The following is a 23467-nucleotide window of genomic DNA, read 5'->3' as shown; positions in this document are numbered from 1 at the left end:
GCTGTGCAGAAGGGTTTTAGTTTGCTGTAGTCCCACATGTTGATTTGTCCTTTTGTGGCTGGTGCTTTTGCTGTCATGTCCAAAAAGTCCTTTCCAAGACCAATGTCAAGGAGTTTTGCCCTACGTTTTCTTCAGTGGTTGTACAGTTTCAGGTCTTAATTTAGCTCTTTAATCCATTTCAAGTTAGTTTTTGCAGGTGGTATAAGATGGAGGTCCAATTTCATCCTCCCGTGTGTGATTAGCCAGTTTTCCCAGCACCGTCCACTGAAGAGATTATCCTTTCCCCATGGAGTATCCTTGACTCCCTTGTCAAACTTTAATTGACAGTATATGTATGGGTTTATTTCTGGCTTCTCAATTCTCTTCCATTGGTCTATGTGTCTATTTTAATATCAATATCATACTGTTTGGATTACTATAGATTTGTAATAAAGTTTAAAATCGGAAATTGTCATGCCTTCAGTTCTGTTCTTTTCTCAGGATTTCTTTGACTATTTGGGGTCTCCTGTGGCTCCCTACAAATCTTATGATTGTTTTTCTATTTCTGTGGAAAATGCCATTGGCATTGTGACTGGGATTTTATGGAATTCTATAGATGGTTTTGAGTAGCATGGACATTTTAACAATATTAACTATTTAAATCCATGACTTTGTGATATCTTTATTTATTTTTGTCTCCTTCAAATTATTTCTTCAATTTATTATTTTAATAGTATACAGACTTTTCAACTTCATGATTAAATTTATTCCTAAGTATTTTTTTTGATAGTATTGCAAACAAAAGTTTTCTTTATTTCTTTTTAAGGTAATTTGTTGTTAATGCATAGAAATATAGCTGATTTCTGCATGTTTAATTTTTTCCTGAAATCTTACTGAATTTGTTTATTAGTTTGAATAGTTTTTTGGTGGATTCTTTATAGTTTTCTATACATAAGATTATATCATCTGCCAACAGAGAGAGTTTAATTTCTGCCTTCCTGATTTGAATGCCTTTTATTTCTCCTTCTTGCCTGATTGCAAGAATCAAGTATTTGAGTGTCCATTTGATTTTTTGGACCCATGGTTGTTGAAGAGTGCGTTGTTCAGATTCCACAAGCTTGTATGTTTTCCAGTTTTCTTCATATTATTACCATCTAGTTTTGTACCATTATAGTCACAAAAAATACCTGGTATGATTTCAACCTTCTTGCATCTACTAAGGCTTGCATTGTGAATTATTGTATGATCCATCCTGGAGAATATTCTGTGTGCGCTTTAGAAGAATGTCTATTCTGCTGCTTTGGGTTGGAATGTTCTGTTTGTTTGTTAGATCCATTTAGTCTAAGATATACTTCATTGTTTCCTTGTTGATTTTCTGTTTGGATGATTGATCCATTGTCAAAAGTGGGGTATTAAAATCCCCTACTCTTATTGTGAGCGAACCCTGGGGGTCTAGAGGTTAAGATTTCATCCTCTCACCACTGTGGCCTACGCACATTTCCTGGTCATGGAACCTTACCACACATCTGTCTGTTGTCATACTGTGGTGGCTGTGTGTTACTGTGATACTGAAAGCTATGCCACTGCTATTTCAAATAACAGCAGGATCATCCATAGTGGACAGTTTTCAGCAGAGCTTCCAGACTAAGATACACTGAGAAGAAGGACCAGGCCATCGACTTCCAAAATATTGGCCGTGAAAACCCTATGAATGGCAGCAGAGTGTTGTCTAATATAGTGCCAGAAGGTGAGAGGATGGTGCAAAAAGCCCAGGCAGGGTTTGGCTCTGCTGTATACAGGGTCACTAGGTGTCAGAATTGACTCAATGGCACTAACAACAAACTGTTGTGGTATTGGTGTTTATTTCTCCCTTTGGATCTGTTAGTATTTGCCTAATATATTTAAATGATCCGATATTGAGTTCATACATATATTTACAATTGTTAAATCAGCTTTCTACTCCTTTTTCCCTGGTATCTCTTTCTGGGACTTCAATCATGTGTTTATAGTTTCTTTAAATGGTATTCCATTATACACATAGGCGTTCTTCTCTCTTTTTCATTCTTTTCCATTTCTGCTCCTCTGACTGTATGACCTTAAATAACATGTCTTCTACTTCATTAATGTTTTAGCCTGCTTAGTTGAGCCTGCAGTTGAAGCTCTCTATTGAATTCCTCAGGGCAGTCATTGCTCTTCTCTAGAATTTCCACTTATTTCTCCATGGCTCCTATTTCTTTGTTCAACTTTATCTTTTTCATCAATATTTTCTTAATTTTATCTTGTTGTATTCCTGTGTTTTCTTATAGGTCACTGAATTTCTTTATTTTATTTTATTTTTTTTGAAGAAGATTAGCCCTGAGCTGACTACTGCCAATGCTCCTTTTTTTGCTGAGGAAGACTGGCCCTGAGCTAACATCTGTGCCCACCTTCCTCTGCTTTATATGTGGGATGCCTGCCACAGCATGGGTTTTGCCAAGTGATACCACCTCCACACCCAGGATCCAAACCGGCGAACCCTGGGCCGCCAAGAAGCGGAACGTGCACACTTAACTGCTGCACCACTGGGCCAGCCCCTGAATTTCTTTAAAAGAATATTTGAATTCTTGTCAAACAGTTCAAAGATATACATTTCTTTAGAGTATGTTTTGAAATTTTACTAGTTCCCTTTGGTGGTGTCATTTTTCCTTGATTATTCATGATATTTATGGTCTTGCATTGGTGTCTGCTCATTTAAGGATGTGGGCAGCTCTTCCAGTCTTTACAGACTGGCTTTGGTAGGAAAAACTCTTCACCTGTGAGCTTTTCCAGAGATTCGGGATGGGGAGTCTGGTTGTGTCTATGGGCTGGCTTGTTGCAGGAGTGTTTGGGTGGCCTTGTGCTACAGTGGATCAAAAGCAATCATCAGCAATCATCGCTAATTTCATTAGTTTATACATTCTGGCAAAGCTCTTGAGAAGATGCTAAAGAAAATTATTCATGAAAATGTTTTGGAAATATTAAAGTGTTTCATTAAATTTCCTGAGTTTTGGTAGTTACCTTCTAAGTAATTGTTTGAATGGTCTTCAAAGATTATTTTAAATCTTTTTGCATGACTAAACTTGACCTTGAATTTTAGACATGTCAGGCAGACACAACTCAAATTAATAACGCACAATATTCAGCTTAATTTTTATGTATTCTACTTTGAAAAATGTTTCTTGCTTCCCATCTGCCCAAACTTAGACTACCTCTGACAAGTTACCCCTGAAATTTGGCCATTATCATGATGAGGAATTGGGGAAGAAATTTCGGGTAATTCATGACAACCCATTCCCTCCCCTGTCAAGACAGCTTAACACGTTTTTATCAGTGATGGTTGGTTGATAGATTCATTGTTATCCCAGTACAATAGTGTGGTATCATGTTGAAGGTATTCTTCAGAAACTGTTCTGACTAGGACATCTCCTTGAAGGGCAATAATTGCCACTTTGGGATTTACTTTCCCTATGGCCCCACTCAAGGGAAGTAAGTCACATTAATCTTTTGTTTCCATAAAGTCTCCATTTGCTGTAGGAAATGGAGTCTCTCCCCTGGTACATTGAATGGTCTAATGAGTTCCTCCTTCCAGTCAAAACTATATAATTTTGGCAGATGTGGGACTCTCTCTTCTGTAATAATGATGATCATAGTAATTTTCAGGCCCTGCTTTCCTAATTTGATATAGTAGATTAGAATATGTGGTGTCGGCAGTCTTCGATGTTGGTGATTTCAAGAAGACAACCAGAAATCAGGTCATTACACACATAGTGAGAGTACAGATCAGGAAGACAAACACCACAGGGAATGTGGACAGACAGGAGAAAGACGTAAGTGAAAGGATTCGTCTCGGTTCTAGTAAGCAGTAGGTAAGAGTATAAAAGGACAAACATAAGAAAAAAACAATTTGGCCAGTGATATGAGAATAAGGGAAAGAGACATGTTGACCACTTTTTCCTCCATAATGCCTTATTTCAAAAAACAAGAGGAGATATTTCATTCCATAGCCCATACAAGCAAACTTTAACAAGGGCTTTATTTCCTTCTCTTTCAGAAAACAATGTAGCCATAAAGTTCCTACTTTTTCTCTGCTTACATCTAGTATTTTTCTTGTCCCTTATGTCATATGCCTTTCTAACTTCTATTAGAAAGCTGAAGGATGAGTCATGCAACAGATGAAGATATCTCACAGCTGCCACTTTGTTTTAGTTAATGAACTAAGTTATCGAGGTAACCATAAGGAAGAAGAAAATCGTATCTGCATCAGAAGAAGCAACGACAACATCTGGATTCACATTTCTCATGAGGTATTATCTCCCCTTCTAGGGAAATACAAAAAAAAGCCTCAGGATTTTTTCATTATGCCTCTACCGGCTGTGATCTCTAAGTGAAATAATCTTCTTGATTTACTATTGACCACTGTTATTTTTTAAATCAGCCACAGCAAACTTTTTCACCATCCGGTAGGCTGCAACCCCACCTTCTTTGATGAGGTCTGAACCTCAGCTTGGGCAGAAAAACTCCCTTCAAGTTTGTGCTTTCTTGGATACTGTCCCTTGGTCCAAGATACTCTGTAGAGTTCTCTTTATATCTTTATAGTAACTCTCCTTCCACAGTTTAATAATTTTTTAATATTAAACTTCTATTTAGTTACAAAAAATTTTCTTTTCAACCAATGTACTGTCTGATTGTCCTGAATGGTTTCTGAACTGCACAAATAGGCTGGGTTAGTGTAACAACTAGTTAATTATTAAGAGTTATAAGGATTGAATCAGTCTTTAAGCCTAGGGGCAAAATTGTTTCCAACTTTCTTGCTGAAACTCAACCAAATAGCTACTTCTAACATCTTTTTCCAGACTTCCACCTAGAGAACCTGAACAATTAAGCAACTCTAAAAGAAGTAACCACAGGTGGCTGTGCTGTGATTTCTTCCTTTTTTTTTACCAAAGCTTATTAAGAAGTGTGAGAGAAAGAATTGGCTGCAAAAGGAGGGAGGTAGAAGTGACGTGCAAAGTTGAACTGAGGCAAAGCATTCACAGAGAGAAGAAGGGATATTTATTTTATTTTATTTATTTACTTTTTAAAGATTGGTACCTGAGCTAACATCTTGCCAATCGTTTTTTTTTTTTCTTTTTCTTCCCAAATCCCCCCAGTGGATAGTTGTATACTTTTAGTTGTGGGTCCTTCTAGTTGTGGCATGTGGGATGCCTCCTCAGCATGGCCTGATGAGTGGTACCCTGTCTGTGCCCAGGAGCCAAACAGGCAAAACCCTGGGCCACGCAGCAGAGCGCGCGAACTTAACCACTTGGACATGGGGCCGGCCCCAAGAAGGGATATTTAAATGATGGGTTACTATGCCTTGTCACAATAGCTATATAGCAAAAGGTACTATTAATCTTTTCTAAGAAAGATCGAAAACCTACAGCAGAAAAAGAATCACTCAAGAGTAATAACTATTTACAAAATGTACTTAATTTTTAACAAAAACACATAAGATTCACTAGGCACAATATATTAAATGATAAACAGCCTTTAATGGCTTCAATAAATATTCAGAATTCTTCTCTAAGTTGGAGAATGAAAATATACATAGAAATTATAAATTATGCTCATAATTTAAATACTATCTCAGTTATTGTCCTGGCGAAAAAGAAATAATTTAGAAACTTTCTTCTGGCCCCGTGGTTCAGGCTTCTCTGCCCTGCGATATGCATATACACACTTTCAACTTTAAGCATCAGTTAGGTTACTCTCCATTTTCCTCCATCCTTACATTCTTATTTTCTTCATTGCTTTCTCAATGAATTGTGTATCTTCCTCTTCCGAAAAATTTCTCTTTTAAAATTCACTTATATTCACATGTTCTTTAGAAAGTATTCTATCCCTGTTCTCCCCAGTCTATTTCACAAATATGTTCATCTGAACTAAAGTTTTCAGTTTTGTTCATAGCATGAATATCCATAAGTTGATATGTAGGTGTCTATGTGTCTCTTTTTTTGTATCTCTATCTGTATCTTTGTTTTAAGTTTAGAAATAAGCTGTGAGTGCAAGTAAACAAGTATTAAGATAATATTCTTTCTCTAAGAGTATTTAATTGAAGCTTGATATTTTTCACTGTATATAAACATTTTGAAATCACTAATTAATTTGATATTGTTTATCATGTATTTTCATCTGTATGTAAGATTATTGAGATTGCAATTATTCTGTCTTCTATAATCAAACAAATAGAAATACTTTGAAAAGAAAACTAAAGCTATATGTTAACATAAGACGATTTATTCCCTAGAAATTTTATTTTGTAGCTATGTTAGGAATTTTTCAAGTTACTATTTACCTAGATGTCACTCTGAGATGAATGAGGAGAACTTGATAGTTAAGAAGTTATTTTTCTGTAACAGGACAAATATCTCTTTGAAATATAATATATTTAATTATATATATTATACTATGCTATATAATCAAATATAATACAATATTTTGAAATATGAAAGTGAAAATAATTTTATGTGTACTTTTTGTCACTTTTTATTCCAGTGAAACTTAAAATTTACAAATGTTTGCAAAAGTGGTACAAAGAAGTACCAATCACCCTTTAAACAGATTCAGTAATAGTTTACTTTGTGCCTGAAAAGATTTCGTCTACCATCTATCTATCTGTCTATCTATCTATCTACTTTCTATCATTTCTTTTTCTGGACCATTTCAGCTTAACTTGGAGATGTCATGTCCCTTTGGCCCTAAATACTTCAGTGTTTATTTCCTAAGTAGAGTGATTTTACGATACACAGCAACTGTATAGTCAATAAAATCAGAAAATTTAATATGGATAAAATATTATTATTTAATCCATAGTCCATATTTATATTTCTCCAATTGTCACAATAATGTTGTTAATAACAATTATTTTCCAAGTCCAGGATCACTCATTTAGATATCGTCTCTTTGTTCTCCTTTAAGGTGGATTAATTCCTTAGCCTTTACATGTTATCATTGAACTTGATATTTTTGAAGAGTTCAGGCCAGCTATATCGTCCAACTTGTCTCAATTTGGATTGGTCTCATGTGTCTTCATTATTAGAATCAGGCTGTGCATTTTTGGAAGGAATATTACTGAAGTGACATTATGTCTTGTTCAGAGCATCATATCAGTAGGCACAGGATGTTGAGTTTGTCTCAACATTGGTGATGTTAACCTTGATTACTTGGCGATGGTAAAGTCTGCCAGGTTTTTATGTTGTAAAGTTTACTATTTTTCATTTTGTAATTAACAAGAAATTTGTGAGAAGATCTTTTAGACTATATAAATATCCTGTTTCTCCTCATATTTTCACTCACTAGTTTTGAACATCTGTTGATGTTTTTCTAACTCCACCATGCCATCTATATTTATTACCATCCTACCAAGAAAAACCACATTTCCTCTTTACTGATTTTTTATTTATTCATTTTTTATATGTTATTATGAGCTTGTAGAGTCATTTCTTTCAATTCATTAGCATTATAGTTTCTCTTAATGCCCCAATTGTAACTAGAGTTGAGTAGTGGTAGGCCCTGCAAATAGTTTTCTGTTTCTTTCTCATGTGTCCCTACGATTCTTGGAGCATATCCTAACTTTCTTTGAGCATATATGATTCTTTCCTCAGGTAACAAGAAGTGAATGACGATGGAAAAAATCAATGCAACTTCTGAAAGCTACTTTGTTCTGCTGGGTTTTTCTAATTGGCCTCATTTTGAAGTAGCTCTCTTTGTGGTTATCTTGATGTTCTACTTGATGACATTGATAGGCAACCTGTTCATCATTATCTTGTCACACCTGGACTCCCATCTCCACACTCCCATGTACTTCTTCCTCTCAAACCTCTCTTTTCTGGATCTCTGCTACACCAGCAGCATCATCCCCCAGTTTCTGGTCAACCTCTGGGGCCCAGAGAAAACCATCTCTTATGCTGGTTGCATGACTCAACTTTACTTTTCCCTTGCACTGGGAAGCACAGAGTGTGTGCTACTAGTGGTGATGTCCTATGACCGATATGTAGCTGTATGTAGACCCTTGCATTACACTGTCCTCATGCACCCTCGTTTCTGCCATCTTTTGGCTTTGGCTTCTTGGGTAAGTGGATTTACCACCTCATCACTTCATTCCTCCTTTACCTTCTGGGTACCGCTGTGTGGAAATCGCCAAGTGAAGCATTTCTTGTGCGAAGTTCCAGCACTGCTGCTACTGTCATGTGTTGATACGCATGCTAATGAGCTGACCCTCCTGGTCACCAGTTCTATTTTTGTTCTCATACCTCTCATCCTCATTCTCAGCTCCTATGGTGCCATTACCCGGGCTGTGCTGAGGATGCAGTCAACAACTGGACTTCAGAAAGTCTTTAGGACATGTGGCTCCCATCTTATGGTTGTATCCCTCTTTTTCATTCCAGCCATGTGTATATATCTCCAACCACCGTCGGGAAATTCTCAAGATCAAGGCAAGTTCATTGCCCTCTTTTATACTGTTGTCACCCCTAGCCTCAATCCTTTAATCTACACTCTAAGAAACAAAGATGTGAGAGGTGCAGTAAAGAGACTAATGATGTTGCAGTGAGCCCGAATACTTGTGCATTAACAGTATAATGGAACATCTCTTCACCAATGGTTCATCCACTCATGCATTCATCAACCTGTCTTCTGTTCACACACTTCGTCGCTACTTATTGAGCCTGTACTTTCACAAGGTCACAGAGTTCTTGGTAATAATGATGAATTAAGTGACTACCTAAATACCAATCATTGTCTAATGGAAAATCAAGATCAAACATCAATATTGAAATTTTTGGTAGCAAAAACCTAATAAAAGAAAGGTGTTCTTTTCTAAATGGACAACAAGGCATGGGATTTTTTTTGTATATGTTGATAAAAGATCAGGTGTAATTCTTATTAAAATGTACGCTTAATTTTATAAAATTTAAAATATGTCTTTTAATTTCTTGACTTTAAGGTTGAATTCATTATAAAATGTTTCTTCTATCTTAGGTTCAGTTAAAGACATAATGAAATACCTTAAATCTTTTCTCTGACACTGTTACTCTTTTGTGACTAGCAGTTAATTTTGAGAGAAATATTGGTTTGCGTTCTTTTATCCCATTATCAAAAGTGAGAAAACAATTTTTGTGTTTGGAAGCATGCAAGCCTCTGAAGTAATGCAACAGAAGTCAGCATCTCATATTTCTCTTTTTTCCATGCCACCAGAAGTGTATAGGAGGTGGAAATAACTTGTGAAGCTGTGATCTATAGCTTGTAAGCTAATGGACATTATGAGCTAGATGTGGTTAGGTAAACTAAGTGCTTGGAGCACCTCCATCACCTAGGGGCAATAAAGAATACCTGAGGCAGACAGAATACTGGGTTACAAGGAGGATTTGATAAGTCCACTGGAGCTTTGAAAGAATTACTTGAAAATGTATTGGAACAATTTTGTGATAAAAGTTGTATGGAAAATGTTAGGTTTTTTCCTTTTTAAACTTGATTTAATTTGAATATTTGAGGTTAGGAAGTACACTATGAAAAAAGCATATATTTTCTGAATAAAGAAATGTATTTTTCAGTAAAGCAATAGTTTTCTTAGGCATATTATTGCCAGCCATCTCCATCTGAAATAAGTGTAGTATGTATATACTTCTTTAAACTGGCAGCCATATTCAGCTAGACTGGAATAATGGATAAAGGACAATTCAATATGAAGTAAAATCTTGGCAACACTTGAGTTTTGTATGGTAACCCAAATGTCAGTTGTAGTTCTGGAGGCCTTTAAATGTTGGTTTTGGTTGATTCAAACCCAAATTCTTAAATTGTTAAAATGGAAAACACATCCCAAAACTTCCCCTCAGTTTCCTGTGTGGCTTGTAATTACACCGATTCTGCTGACTTTGTCTTCTCCTTTGTGTGTCTATGATTCTCCCTTTATCTGCAACTAAACATAAACAATAGTATGGAGTGTATTCACTTGTCCTTAACCTACTGTCCAAGAAATGAAGAACCAAGAATAGTGTATATAAAAGAACTTTTAGTAAATAATTGGGACCACAAGTAGTGAACCATCATAGAGCAAAAAGAAACTTATAAAAACTTAAAATACATTGCTTAGTTCTCCGAACTATCCTACACTATGAAAATCTTCTTGTTTGGGACACCTCATATATTACCCCTGTCTCTCACTGTCTAACTTTTAAACATTTTTTTTTCATTTCCCATTCTTTTTTCTTCTTGAAAGACATATAAATACCCTTTTGTGTATGTAGAATTTTTTTGGAATGCTGTAATTATAGCATATATGATGTTAATTCCAACCACTTTAGCATGATATTCTATTTAGTTTGTAATCTAGAACAAAGATCAGTTAACAAAAGTTCCTCTAAAGATTGACACCAATGTTATTGTTTTTATTGTTTTGTAGTTTTCAAAAGTCTTGTATCAACCATATGCAATTTGATCACAGGGAGGATGATAGGTATGAGTTTTTCTCACTTTGTAAAGAGGAACCTGCAGTGAAGAAAACATGTGGATCAAGATGGCAGCATTGATGGACTCTGAACTCACCTCCTCCCATGAACATAAACAGGTTACACCTATTCTTGGAACAATTATCCCTGAGATAGAACTGAAAACTGGATAAAAGAACCCCCCTCCCCCACCGATAAGGGGCAGTCCTCACTGAGGCAGAAGGGGCAAAAATCCTTCCTGGAGAGAAAAAAAGCCATCGTCATGAGCCGCAGAGCTTCTCTGCAGGCCAGTCTTTTTTTATATAACATTTCCCCCCCAAATATACAGACAGCACAACAAGACTGACTATGTACAACACAACAGTGGTTAAAAATGAAAATTTGAACACAAAAAGTTAAATAGTCAAGTGATTTCCTTCAGTTTGTGGAAGCTATCAGTTATTCAATTATATGACCCAAGAACACCTAAATTTCTTCAGTCTATTTTGCACGTTTCAATGCAAGGTCATTGATACAACTTACACCATTTGAATGCACAGGTATAAAAATAGAGAATGCTGCTAGGTAGACTTAAGAAAGAAGATAAAATAAGAAGGATTGACACACCTTACACTAGAGTGGCACACCTTTTCCAGAGCGAAAAACACTCATATATGAAGTATAACTTGACCATGGGATATCTATGAGAGATTGAAGAGAGACGGTTCTAACATTTTCAAGTCCTTCCATTATATGTGATTATAACTTTGGCTTTTTAGCTACAGATATACATTATTTCTTGGTAAATTTGACTTCTTTGAGTATGCATGTAAATTTAAAATTTTTATGTGAAAAAAGATTACACATAATAGTAAAAGATAAAGGCAAGATGGAAGAATGTTTAGTCTTTAAGGAAAAAATGGTTATTGTATTAAAATATAAAGAATTATTATGTAATAATTATGAGAGAAGACCAAAATTCCAATAAAAAGTTGGCAATGGATATAAATATCCAATTTGTGGAAGAGAAAATATAAAACAAAAGTGAAAATACAAAAGATACACAACTTTCTCATCATTAAAGAAACACAAATTAAAACAATAGGGAAATATTACATAGTCTATTCATTTGGTGATGTTAAAAAAATTACTTTTATAGGGCACGCCCGCTGGTGCAGCAGTTAAGTTCTCACATTTTGCTTTGGTGGCCTGGGATTCGACGGTTTGGATCCCAGGTGTGGACATGGCACTGCTTGGCAAGCCATGCTGGTAGGCGTCCCACATATAAATTGGAGAAAGATGGGCATGGATATTAGCTCAGGGCCAGTCTTCCTCAGGAAAAAGGGGAGGATTGGAAGCAGATGCTAGCTCAGGGCTAATCATCCTCAAAAAAAAAAGAAAATTACCTTTACAAGTTAGCTGTTAGGAATACTTCCTCTGCAGCTACAATCTGCAGGTGTTTTATTTCTGAGCTATGTGAGCCTGGATAAGTTGGTGAACATCCTTGTGCCGCATTAAAAATATAAATCTCTGTATTGATACTAAGAGAGTTATTGTGAAGCTCAAATAAGACAATTCAAACACATCTAAACTTAGGACAGTGCCTGAAACACAGTAAGCATTTAATGACTGTGAGCTAGTCATCACTAATGGTATCATTAACATTAATCATTAGTAGTAATCATTAATAGTAATAATGTATCGTTATTTTGGCTTGGCATGTATATGAGAAAACAGACAACAAAACTACTATTGGTGATTCCAATGCTTATTATGTTGTAATGTTATAATATGAAATGGTTAAATGTATACGTCATTTTTTCTTTCTTCCTAGCATAATATTAAGAACATAAGTTTCCAGTAAACAGGAGTAAAGTTAATGGATAATAAGAGATATTTAGTTATCTATCATGAATCCAAAACTTTGTCTGCAGTTGGCCATTCTTGCATGGGAAACTGGGCTGTTTCAGTCTCTGATCCAGTCAACTGCTACCCTCTAGTTACCCTTCTGCTCCCACCAGAGAGTGGATGACATTGTGTCTGAAGTACCAGCCTTGATTCAGGCCTCCAGTGCAGACACCTACAATAAAATCCAGACGTCCATAGCCAGTGTAATTCTCCTGATAGTGCCCTTGATCATTATCCTTTCCTCTTATGGTGCTATTGCTAAGGTTGTACTGAGAATAAAGCCAACTGCAGGGCAGAAGAAAGCATGTGGCACCTGCAGATCTCACCTTCTTGTGGTGTCCCTCTTCTATGTCACTGTCACAGCTATCTATCTTCAACCCAAGAATAGCCATGCTAATGAACAGGGCAAGTTTCCTGCTGTTTTCTACACTGTTGTGACCCCAACTCTTAACCTGCTCATCTATACTCTAAGGAACAAGGAGGTAACTGGGGCACTAATAACACTGGGGAGGATGACTTGGGATTCCTGGAATAAATATAGAGGTTGACACATGTTGGTCTGTTGCTTAACCTGAGAAGAGAAAATAACCTCATCACAAAAGGGTGAAGATATACCTCCTAACCCTGAAGTAGGAGAGAAAGAGCTGTGTTTTGTTCAAGCTATTTCAGTTCCTTTCATCAACCATTGATTAGGCCCTTACTTTCTTCATGGTACTGATTTAGGCACAGTATTGTATAGAAATGAATATACTTAACAGTCATTGTCTTAATATATAATACAGTTGAATTAGGGGAACAAAAGAAACACAAACTGGCAAAAAATAAAAGACCAAGTAATATGGTTCATGCCTTTCCATTTATTTCTTTTTTCTTTGTTCTATTTTTCCCTCATGCTCATCCAGTACTTTCATCCAAATGTCCATTACCAGCAAGCCTCCTAGTGTTTTAAGACAGAAACTTTTGTTAAAAAAGTCTTCTGTACTCTGACACTCTAGTGGGTCTTGGTTCTGAGTTACTCATATCTCGTTGCCTCAGTATGACCACTGTTGATGTGCAATGTGCCTAGAACTGACCAGTGCACCAGTGTTTGCCAAGCAGAAGTCGACACTTACTGCTCCCTGGCGCTGCTGCTCTAAGATCCTGCATCTATGTTTCTTTGTTTGAGCCTTAATATTCTGGACACTCAGTTCTAGGAATCGATTTGTGTTTTTTTTCTTCATTCTGAGTCTCTGTTGTAGTGAAATGACATTTAAAAAATCAAATTAATTCCTGTTTATTCATCTTGTGGATATTTATTGATTTCTTATTAGGCATCTCTTATGTACTAGATACTGGGGATATAATGGGAAAAAAGACATATTAAATCATCAACATCATGGAGCTTATGGTCAAATGGTGGATACAGATACTAACTAAAATACTTCTAATTTATTATCTTAATGGAAAGAGACTTTTTCTTCAACTCCTGCCTAGGTCTGATTACCATGCACATGCTTTTTTGACTTCTGAATATCACCCACCAAAGACTCATTTGTTGTTACTTTTTAACTATTGCTTATAAGTATCCATTACTTTAGTTTGTTTCATTAAAATCATGAATATAAATTGTTGATTCTCTTGTATAGATTTTCTAACCAACTGTGTTCACTTGTCAGGTTCCTCCCATCTACTGATCCCTATTTCATGTATAAATGGAACTAAGATCAAGCTCTATTCCCTCCCATTTTTCTGTATTGATGAACTGTAACATTTATTTCTGATTTTGAGATTTCATATCAAAATTTTCTAAACTTGAATTTCTGTTTGCAAACTTAAAAGAGCATTAATTAACTTGGACCAACAATAGACTGGTCATAAGTAATATCAGCATGATTATTATGAGCATGTAACATAATTTCCCACTATCTATAGGAGAATAATAATTGTAAAACCATTTTTTCATCCTTCTGCTCAGTTGCAAGGAATAATTAATAAGAAAACTAAAGGGACAGAAGGTCATTTTGTGGCATCTTACTTTAGGATTGCAGAGCTGAAGCAGCTTTGGAGGATGACTAGGTTCGTGGTGTGGACATAGTGATGAGAGGTGGTAACTACTCTGGAGAAGGAAACAGGGATGCTGGCATATTCAAAGTTCAGCCTAATTTTGATGTAGCCTGGAATGATACCAGGTCCTTTGGTATAGAGGAAAACTGTGAGCCTGATGCCAAAATGTAAATGCATGATAGGGAGAGAAGTTATGATTCCTGCAAATGACAGCAGCATGAAGGGAAGTAACAAAGTTCCTCAAACTTTAGAATTCATAAGATTCCCATGGTGTACTTGTTAAACATTAAGAGTCTTTGGTTTAATACTCAGAATTTCTGGTTTAAAACATCTGATTGTGCCTGGAGTTGTCATTTTAAATAACACTGTAAATGACTGTGATGCAAGCTGTCCAGGACCATACTGTGGAGAATGAGTCTAGATGGTTGCTCAGCTAAAATGACGTGAGTTTCAAATGAATCCATGCATTTTAAAAATAAGAGTGAAGGGAAGAATGATTTAGAAGTAGAATAAAGCCATTAGCTCAAATCTCACATTCTGACATATTGAAGGTGGGATTATTTTCTAATAAGAGAGTTAAGGATGAAATAGTGTCTTCATGGAAGGGTCTCAATTTGGTTAATGCTAGGAGGTGCAGAAAATGTTAAGTAAATAATTTGAGGATATAGGTGAGTTTATTAAACATGGAATAGGAAACCCCAATGGTGCATTGGAAGTTTTTGAGAGAGATGAAGGCAGGTGTGTGGGAAAAGGAAAGTGATACCATTATGACAATAACTGCAGACTAATATAGATGATGTAGAATAATACAGATGTAGAATAATATAGATGATGAAGAATAATATAGATGATGAAGGCAGGTTTACATTTTGGGAGATGACTGAAGAAAACAGTGCTGAGAGGCACTGTGGACTTAGCTATGTACTTATTTGTAAACATTCATTTTTTTCAATATAGTGATAAATATTTATGGAATGTATAGTAAGAGCCAGGCACTATTATAAAATAATGAACTAGTCAGAAAATATCGCTTCCTTTATAGACATTCTAGATAGCAGCTTATATTTCCTTAGATAAGTGGCATATTGAGAAAACAACTGACTATGTTGTGGATTCAAGTATTCTGTTACCTCAAAATTTCTAGAATGTGGAAAGGCAAGCACCTAAATGAAATGACATGCGTCATTTTCTGGCGCATGTGCTGTATATGATGACAGATTGACCTAATGATGGTTGTCTTGATAAACTGTGAAAATATTTTGGCATACAATCCACCTGAGGCCATTAACACAGGACTGTGTTTCCCATAGGGCAAGGATACATGTTTTTGTGAAGTTCAGTTGTGAGAGGCTGTGGACAGGTGCAATTAAGTCTCAAAGTCTCCCATGGGTACTAATCACTGCCAGTATAAAATCCATCATCAGTGGTTTTTGCACGTGTGTGTGTTTGCATATCTGCTTTTTTATGCAGGGCTATGAAAATGCAAACATATATGAAAGAAATAGCATTTTACAATGTGGCTATTATAAAAATTATGGGACTATTCTGCTTCTTTTCAACAAGAGGAACATTTGTGAAGAGCAGTAAGAGCAAAAAGTCACTGCTCACCAGGGAAACATTTATAAGCATGGAATCCACAGATTTTTAACAATTGGGCTTAAATTTGCCTTTTGAATTCCTTTCTCCCTTACCAAGATAGCCTATATACCAACAACAATGTAATCATGCAGCAAATACCGTCAAATGCCTGTCCCATCTGCCTTTGGATGCTACTGTGTTTCTATATCTGTTAATAGCTTACTCATACTTTAAAGCCGGATTGAAATGTCACAAACTCTTGCACTCTCCCTATTATTCTTCATCCTTTTAAACTGGATCATGCCTTCCTTAATGTATTTTTGTTTTTTTCAATGTGCTGCCCAGATAATTTTATCAAAATCAACACTTTTCTGTGTCACTAGCACCTGAGGATAGATGCATCTTACTCACTGTTGTGTGGCCAGTGGCAAAATGTCTTAACATATTGATAAAGCTGTTGACTTAAACTGTAAGTAAGAAATCCTTAAAAAATGGAAGATGACTTCATTGAATAGGAATTATAAGTGAGGAACCTGCAGTTTCCAGAGGTCTATATTTTGATCAGAGAATAAGATATAAATTTAAGCCTGTTGCTAAGTCTTGATTCCTATGTCTTGTTCAATATGCTCCAAATGTAAGTATTTTGGAAAGGATGGTGACAGGTAGGTTAGAAGACAAATAGGTAATGATACCAGAACCTCTCAAAACATAAATTTCATTGCTAAAGATGAAAATTAAAGAAACAGTGAAAAAAAACCTGTATGAAATCAAGAAATAATGTTGGTTTTCACTTGTTCATAGTGTAGCCTTGAGTTGGGTTCATAGTCTTAACTTCTCATATGTATACAAGACATGATATTCCTCCATGTACACAATTCAAACTCTTTACTTGAGGTATATTTATGTTCAGTTAAATTCTCATATACTAAGGGTACCATGCAATAAAATAAATAAAAATAAAATCAGAAAAAAATAAAAATAAAAACAGAAAAAAATTCATATGATCACCTCTGTGGAGGAAGATAAAACATACGATAAAATTTAGTACCTTATGAAAAAATTCGTTTTTAAAATAGAAAAATGCTTTAACACAAATCTGTAGCAAATCATTCAACTCAAAGAAGAAATAGTGAATGCTTTCCTCCTATGTCAGTGAATGGCAAAAGGACCATTAGTATCACCTCTAATCAGTATTCTACCGAAGAACCTGGTCAATTCACTAAGAAAAGAATGTTAAACTAAGAAGAAAGTATTCAAAAGGAAGAAGTAATTTGTCATTTTTTGCAGATAGCATGATAAAATATATATAAAAAATCTAACAGGATCTACGGCTAAATTATTAGAATGGACAAATTAGCTTAGCAAATTTATTTGGTACTAGATGAATATACAAAAAACATATTTTTTATACACTAGTAACAATCAATTAAAAATAAAAAATTAAATTAAAAGTAAAAATTTGAAAAAATACCATTGACAATGGCATCATAAAAATGAAATTCCTAGGAATAAATCTTTATAAAAAGAAAATGTAGGGATTCTACAGAGAAACTACAAGCATTAATGAGAGAAATGGAGGGACATATCATGTTCATGGATTAGAAGACACAATATTGAAAAGATGGTAATGTCAATCTTAAATTCTTATAGTTTATAGAAAAAATAGGGAACTCCACTCATTTTATGAGTCCAACATAACTTAGATATTAAAATATAACATGGAAATCAATAATTACAGGCCATTATCACTCATGAGCTTAGGTGAAAAATTCTCAACAAAATTAATAAAATAAATCCAGAAATGTATAAATTAAGGTAATATATCTGGGTCCAGTCAAGGCTTTTCCGTAAAGTAAAGTTTGTATCACCTTAGAAGCCATCAATAAATGTAATTTAAAACAGAATAAAGCAAAACTGAAAACATCACACAGTCTTCTCGATAGATACAGAAAAGTGTTTCATAAAATTTAATATTTAGTTATGACAAAAAACAAGCAGTCTTGTAATGTAGGAAGCATAAAGAATATACAGCTAGGAAAAAGCAGCAATGTAAAACCTGCCACAGTCATTATGCAGGAATAGTGAAATAATGAATGCTCGCCTATTAGAAACAATGAGCATGCTCACAAATCGATTTTTTTCATTATTCACAGTTTTAGCTAGTATAGGAAGTTAAGTAAAAGAAATAAAATTTATTTAAGTTGAAAAGAAAAAAATAAAACATTTTTACAGATAATGTTGTATAGTCATATGCCACATAATGAGATTTTGGTCAGTGACGAACTGCATATATGACAGTGGTCCCTAAGATTAGTACCATATAACGTAGGTGTGCAGTAGGCTATACCACCTAGGGTTGCATAAGTATGCATGTTTACACAATGATTAAATAATCTAATGATGCATTTCTCAGAATGTATCCTCATCATTAAGCAACACACGACTGCATATATAGACCACTTAGGAAAAAAATCTATGAATAAATTATTACAATTAGTAAATATGTTTGTCAAAACCTTAATATACTGTCAATATGTGAAGTCAATTTCATTTTAGTTCAAAATGAAATAAAAAATTTTAAAGATGTAATTTACAATAGAATAAAAATGTATCAAATATCTAGGAATATGAAATAGAAAATATGAACAGATTGATAGGTAGTAAGGAGATTGAACCAGTAATCAAAAACCTCTCAACAAAGAAAAGTCTGGGACCAGAGGGCTTCACTCGTGAGCTCTACCAAACATTTAAAGAAGAATTAATACTAATCTTTCTAAAACTCTGGAGGCAACTCTTCCAAACTCATTTATGAGACCAGCATTACCCTGACATGCAAAACAGAGAAGGATACCAAAAAAAGAAAAAAAGAAAAAGAAAATTACTGACCAATCCCTGATTAACATAGATACAAAAATCCTCAACAAAATATTAGCAAACTGAATTCAACAATACTTTGAAAGGATCACACACCATGATCAAGTGAGATTTATTCCAGAGATGCAAGTATGGTTTAACAGCTGCAAGTCAGTTAACGTGATACAACACACGTTAGCAAAATGAGCGATAAAAGTCATGATTATCTCAATAGATGCAGAGAAGGAATTTGACAAAATTCAATATCCATTTATGATAAAAACTCTCAACAAAGTGAGTATAGAGGGAATGTACCTCAACATAATAAAGGCCATTTATGACAAGCCCACAACTAACATAATACTCAATGGTGAAAAGCTGAAAGCTTTTTCTAAGATTAGGGACAAGACAAGGATGCCCACTCTCACCATTTTTATTTAACATAGTATCAGAAGTACTAGCCAGAGCAATTAGGCAAGAAGAATAAATAAGAGGCATCCAAATTGGAAAGGAAGAATAAAACCATCAAAATTTGCAGATGACATGAATATATAGAATACCCTAAAGACTTCATCAGAAAACTGTTAGAACTAATAAAAAAAATTCAGTAAAGTTTCAGAATACAAAATCAATGTACCAAAATCTACTGTATTTCTATACACTAATAATGAACTATCAGAAAGAGAAAATAAGAAAACAATCTCATTTACTTTCTCATTGAAAAGAATATAATACCTAGAAATAAATTTAACCAAGGAGATGAAAGACTTATGTATTGAAAACTACAAGACATTAATGAAAGAAATTGAAGAAGACAAATAAATGGAAAAATATTCACGTTCATGATCAGAAGAATTAATATTGTTAAAATGTCCATACTATCCAAAGCAATATACAGATTCAATGCAATCCCTATCAAAATTCCAATGACATTTTCACAGAAAAAGAACAAATAGTTCTAAAATTTGTATGGGATCATAAAAACACTCAAATAGAAAAAGCAATCTTGAAAAAGAAGAACAAAATTGGAGACATCACACTTCCTGATTTCAAACTATATGACAAAGTTATAAGAAAACAGTGTGGCATTGGCATAAAAACAAACATATATGTCAGTCGACCGGAATAGAGAGTCCAGAAATAAACCCAAGCATATATGATCAATTAATTTACAATGAAGGAGCCAAGAATATACAATGGGAAAAGGACAATCTTCAATAAATGGTGTTGGGTACATTGGACAGCCACATGCAAAAGAAGAAAACTGGACTACTATCTTACATTATATACAAAAATGAACTAAATGGATTAAAGACTTGACAGTAAGACCTGAAACCATAAATCTCCCAGAAGAAAACATAGTTGGTAAGCTCCTTGACAAAGGTCTTGGCAATCTCTTTTTGGATCTGACAACAAAAGCAAAAAGAACAAAAGCAAAAATAAACAAATGGGACTAAATAAACTAAAATGCTTCTGCACAGCAAACGAAACTGTCAACAGAGCTAAAAGGCAACATAGTGAATGGAAAAAAAAATTTGCAAATCATATATTTGATAAGGGGCTAATATTCAAAATACGTAAAGAACTCAAACAACTCAATAGCAAAACAACAAACAATCTGACTAAAAAATTCGGAGAAGATCTGAATAGACATTTTTCCAAAGAAGGCATCCAAATCACCAGCATCTGTACATGAAAAGGTACATGAAAAGATGCTCTATGTCATTAATCATCAGGGAAATACAAATCAAAACAACAGTGATATATCACACTTCTGTTAGAATGGCTATTATCAATGAGACTAGAAATAACTAATGTTGCCAAGGATGTGGACAAAAGAGAACTCTTATGTACTATGGTGGGAATGTAAATTGGTGCAGCCAGCATGGAAAACAGTATGGAGGTTCCTCAAAAGATTAAAAATAGAAATACCATATGATCCAGCAATTCCACTTCTGAGTATTTATTCAAAGAAAACAAAAACACTAATTAGAAAAGTTGTATGCACCCCCAAGTTCATTGCAGCATTATTTACAATATCCAAGATATGAAACAGCCTAAGTTTCCATCAATGGATGAATGGATAAAGAAACTGGTACATATGTGTATGTATGTGTGTATATATATACATATATATATATGTATGTATGTATATGAATATACATTTATGAATACTACACAGCCATAAAAAGAAGAACAATATTTTTGCCATTTGCAACAACATGGATGGACCTCAAGGGCATCAGGCTAAGTGAAATAAGTCAGACAGAAAAAGACAAATACCGTATGATCTCTCTTATATGTTAAATCTAAAAAAATATGTTAAAAAGAAAAAACAAGCTCATAGATACAGAGAACAGATTGATGTTTGCCAGAAGCTGGGGTTGAGGGGTAGGGGAAATGGGTAATTATTTTTTTTAGTTTAAATAAATTGAATAAAAAAATAAATCTAGCAATAAATCTCACAAAAGCACTTTGAAACATATATTACACATATATAATTATATATTATTAAAACTGATTTTTATGTCAGCAGAATGGATAAATTATACATGTATATTATGAAATAGTACATTAGTAAAAAAACGAAGTGTTGAAATGTTCATACATGAATGAGTCTTCAAAATGTTTTGTTATCTGAAAGAAGGCAGGCACAACAGAATCCATTTATATAAAATTGTAAAAACATTAAAGTTACTGTGTTATTTAGATGCACATGATTAGGTAAAGCAAAGGGAGAAATTGAAATCCATATATGGAAGAATGATGATTACCACTAGGTAGGAAGGATGAGTATTATAATCAAGAAGGGGCACTTTGGGCACCTCTGAGTAGGTTTTTCTAAAATTTGACCTAGTTGGGTTTCACATTAAAGTTTATTGCACAATAATTTTTTAAACTGTAAATTTATGTTCTTTTGATCTGAAAAATTTCCTTGTATATGTTTAGTAACTTCCTCTCTGCTTTTTTCTCTTCTCTCTTTTTTATTTTTCTGAATACTTATTCTTTGGATGTCGAAATTCCTGGTAAACATGGCATACTTAAAAGCCCTAAAAGTGCTAAATATATACTACAAAATGCTAGATGTCTTTCTACTTTAGAGATTTAGAAAAACTTCTGAAAGCGGTGCCATCAACTGGGAAGCTGGGATGAAAAGAAAAGTCACAGCAGAGTTTAAATAATTACTATAAATATCTCAGAATTCTTAATGTTTCAAAATAGCTATTGAAACTGTTTCACTTTAGCCATTCTAGTTGGAACATCCAGACTTCAGAATTCTATTAAATTCATTTTTCACACTCAAGAACTACTAAAACGACAAAACGAAATATTCTTAATTTTTCACTCTATTTAAGCTTTCAACTTTCTCAAGGGAGAGAGGTGTTTGAGAAATAGAATGAATCATTCTATCCTTTTTTTTTTTGATCTGTTTCATGTGAGAGGCATTGTATGTGAGTGTGATTACCGTGATATGATTAAAGACGGAGCAAGGAAAAGTGGTATTGAGTACTGGACCAGAAATATAAAGCAAGTCATCAAAAAGTCTTAAATTTTTCAAGTTATAGGCTAATAATATAATATAGCTCTGAACTATCCTCTGTGTATCAACATTTATCTTTCGTACTAAATGTGGGGAAGATTATAATTTGACCATAATGATGGAGAAATTATTTAAAAAACCACACTCTAGAGAAAGACAAAAAGAGGCCATTTCAGTGGCCACTAAAATCATCTTTCCATGTGCCAGTTTTTCCCAAGCACTCAGAGTAGGAATTTACTATTTTTCAAGCCAGGCACCATGGTAAGACCTTATGCTCAGACTCACAAGCAGTAAAGATTTGGAAGATGAAGACGAACTGGGAAAAAGAAAAATATTAATATCTTAAAGTTGGTTACCAGAACATGATATAAAATGTTTTTCTTTCTGTGATCACAAGAGTGGAGTTCTTTTTTGAAGAATTATTTGGGCAGAGGGAGATATTAGAGGAAAAAAGTTTTCAATGTGGTCAATTAACATCACATCTTTGTTAACGTGATTAATGACTAGAAGTCTTGATCTTCTTGGTCAACAAGTAGTTTTACTGCATTCATCGTCAAGCTGGAGAAATTAGGCAAGAAAAAGAAATGAAGAATCCAAATTGGAAAGGAAGGTGTGAAACTCTGGCTGTTTGCAGATGACATGATTCTCTATGTAGAAAATCCTAAAAAATCCATCAGAAAACTATTAGAAATAGTCAACAACTGCAGCAAAGTTGCAGGGTACAAAATCAATTTAAAAATCAGTTACATTTCTATACACTACCAATGAACTAGCAGAAAGAGAAATCAAGAATACAGTCCCATTTCCAGTTACAACAAAAAGAATAAAATACCTAGGAATAAACTTAACCAAAGAGGTGAAAGTCCTGTATGTTGAAAACTATAAGAAGTTATTGAAAGAAATTGAAGAAGACATAATGAAATGGAAAGATATTTCATGCCCATCAGCCAGAAGAATAAACATATTTAAAATGTCCATACTACCTAAAGCAATCTACAGATTCAATGCAATCCCAATCAGAATCCCAATGTCATCCTTCACAGAAATAGAACAAAGAACCCTAAAATTTTTGTGAAACAAAAGG

At 34.4% G+C, this 23467-nt stretch overlaps 1 protein-coding gene across 1 annotated transcript; it reads left to right on the top strand.

Moving 5' to 3' along the window:
• Positions 1-7654: 7654 nt before the first annotated feature.
• On the top strand, positions 7655-8587 carry LOC106843468 (olfactory receptor 2J3-like). Its single transcript, XM_014860500.3, has one exon. It carries the CDS (start codon positions 7655-7657, stop codon positions 8585-8587), a length of 933 nt encoding a protein of 310 aa, XP_014715986.3.
• Positions 8588-23467: the final 14880 nt, after the last annotated feature.

Source organism: Equus asinus, chromosome 8, assembly GCF_041296235.1.
Source record: "Equus asinus isolate D_3611 breed Donkey chromosome 8, EquAss-T2T_v2, whole genome shotgun sequence".
NCBI lineage: Eukaryota > Metazoa > Chordata > Mammalia > Perissodactyla > Equidae > Equus > Equus asinus.
The sequence above is the reverse complement of the archived record's forward strand: the minus strand, read 5'-3'. Positions and strand labels throughout refer to the sequence as shown.

What these genes read in the sequence shown, in the direction of transcription:
- LOC106843468 (XM_014860500.3), top strand. Translation starts at nt 7,655, where the DNA reads ATGACGATGGAAAAAATCAATGCAACTTCTGAAAGCTACTTTGTTCTG.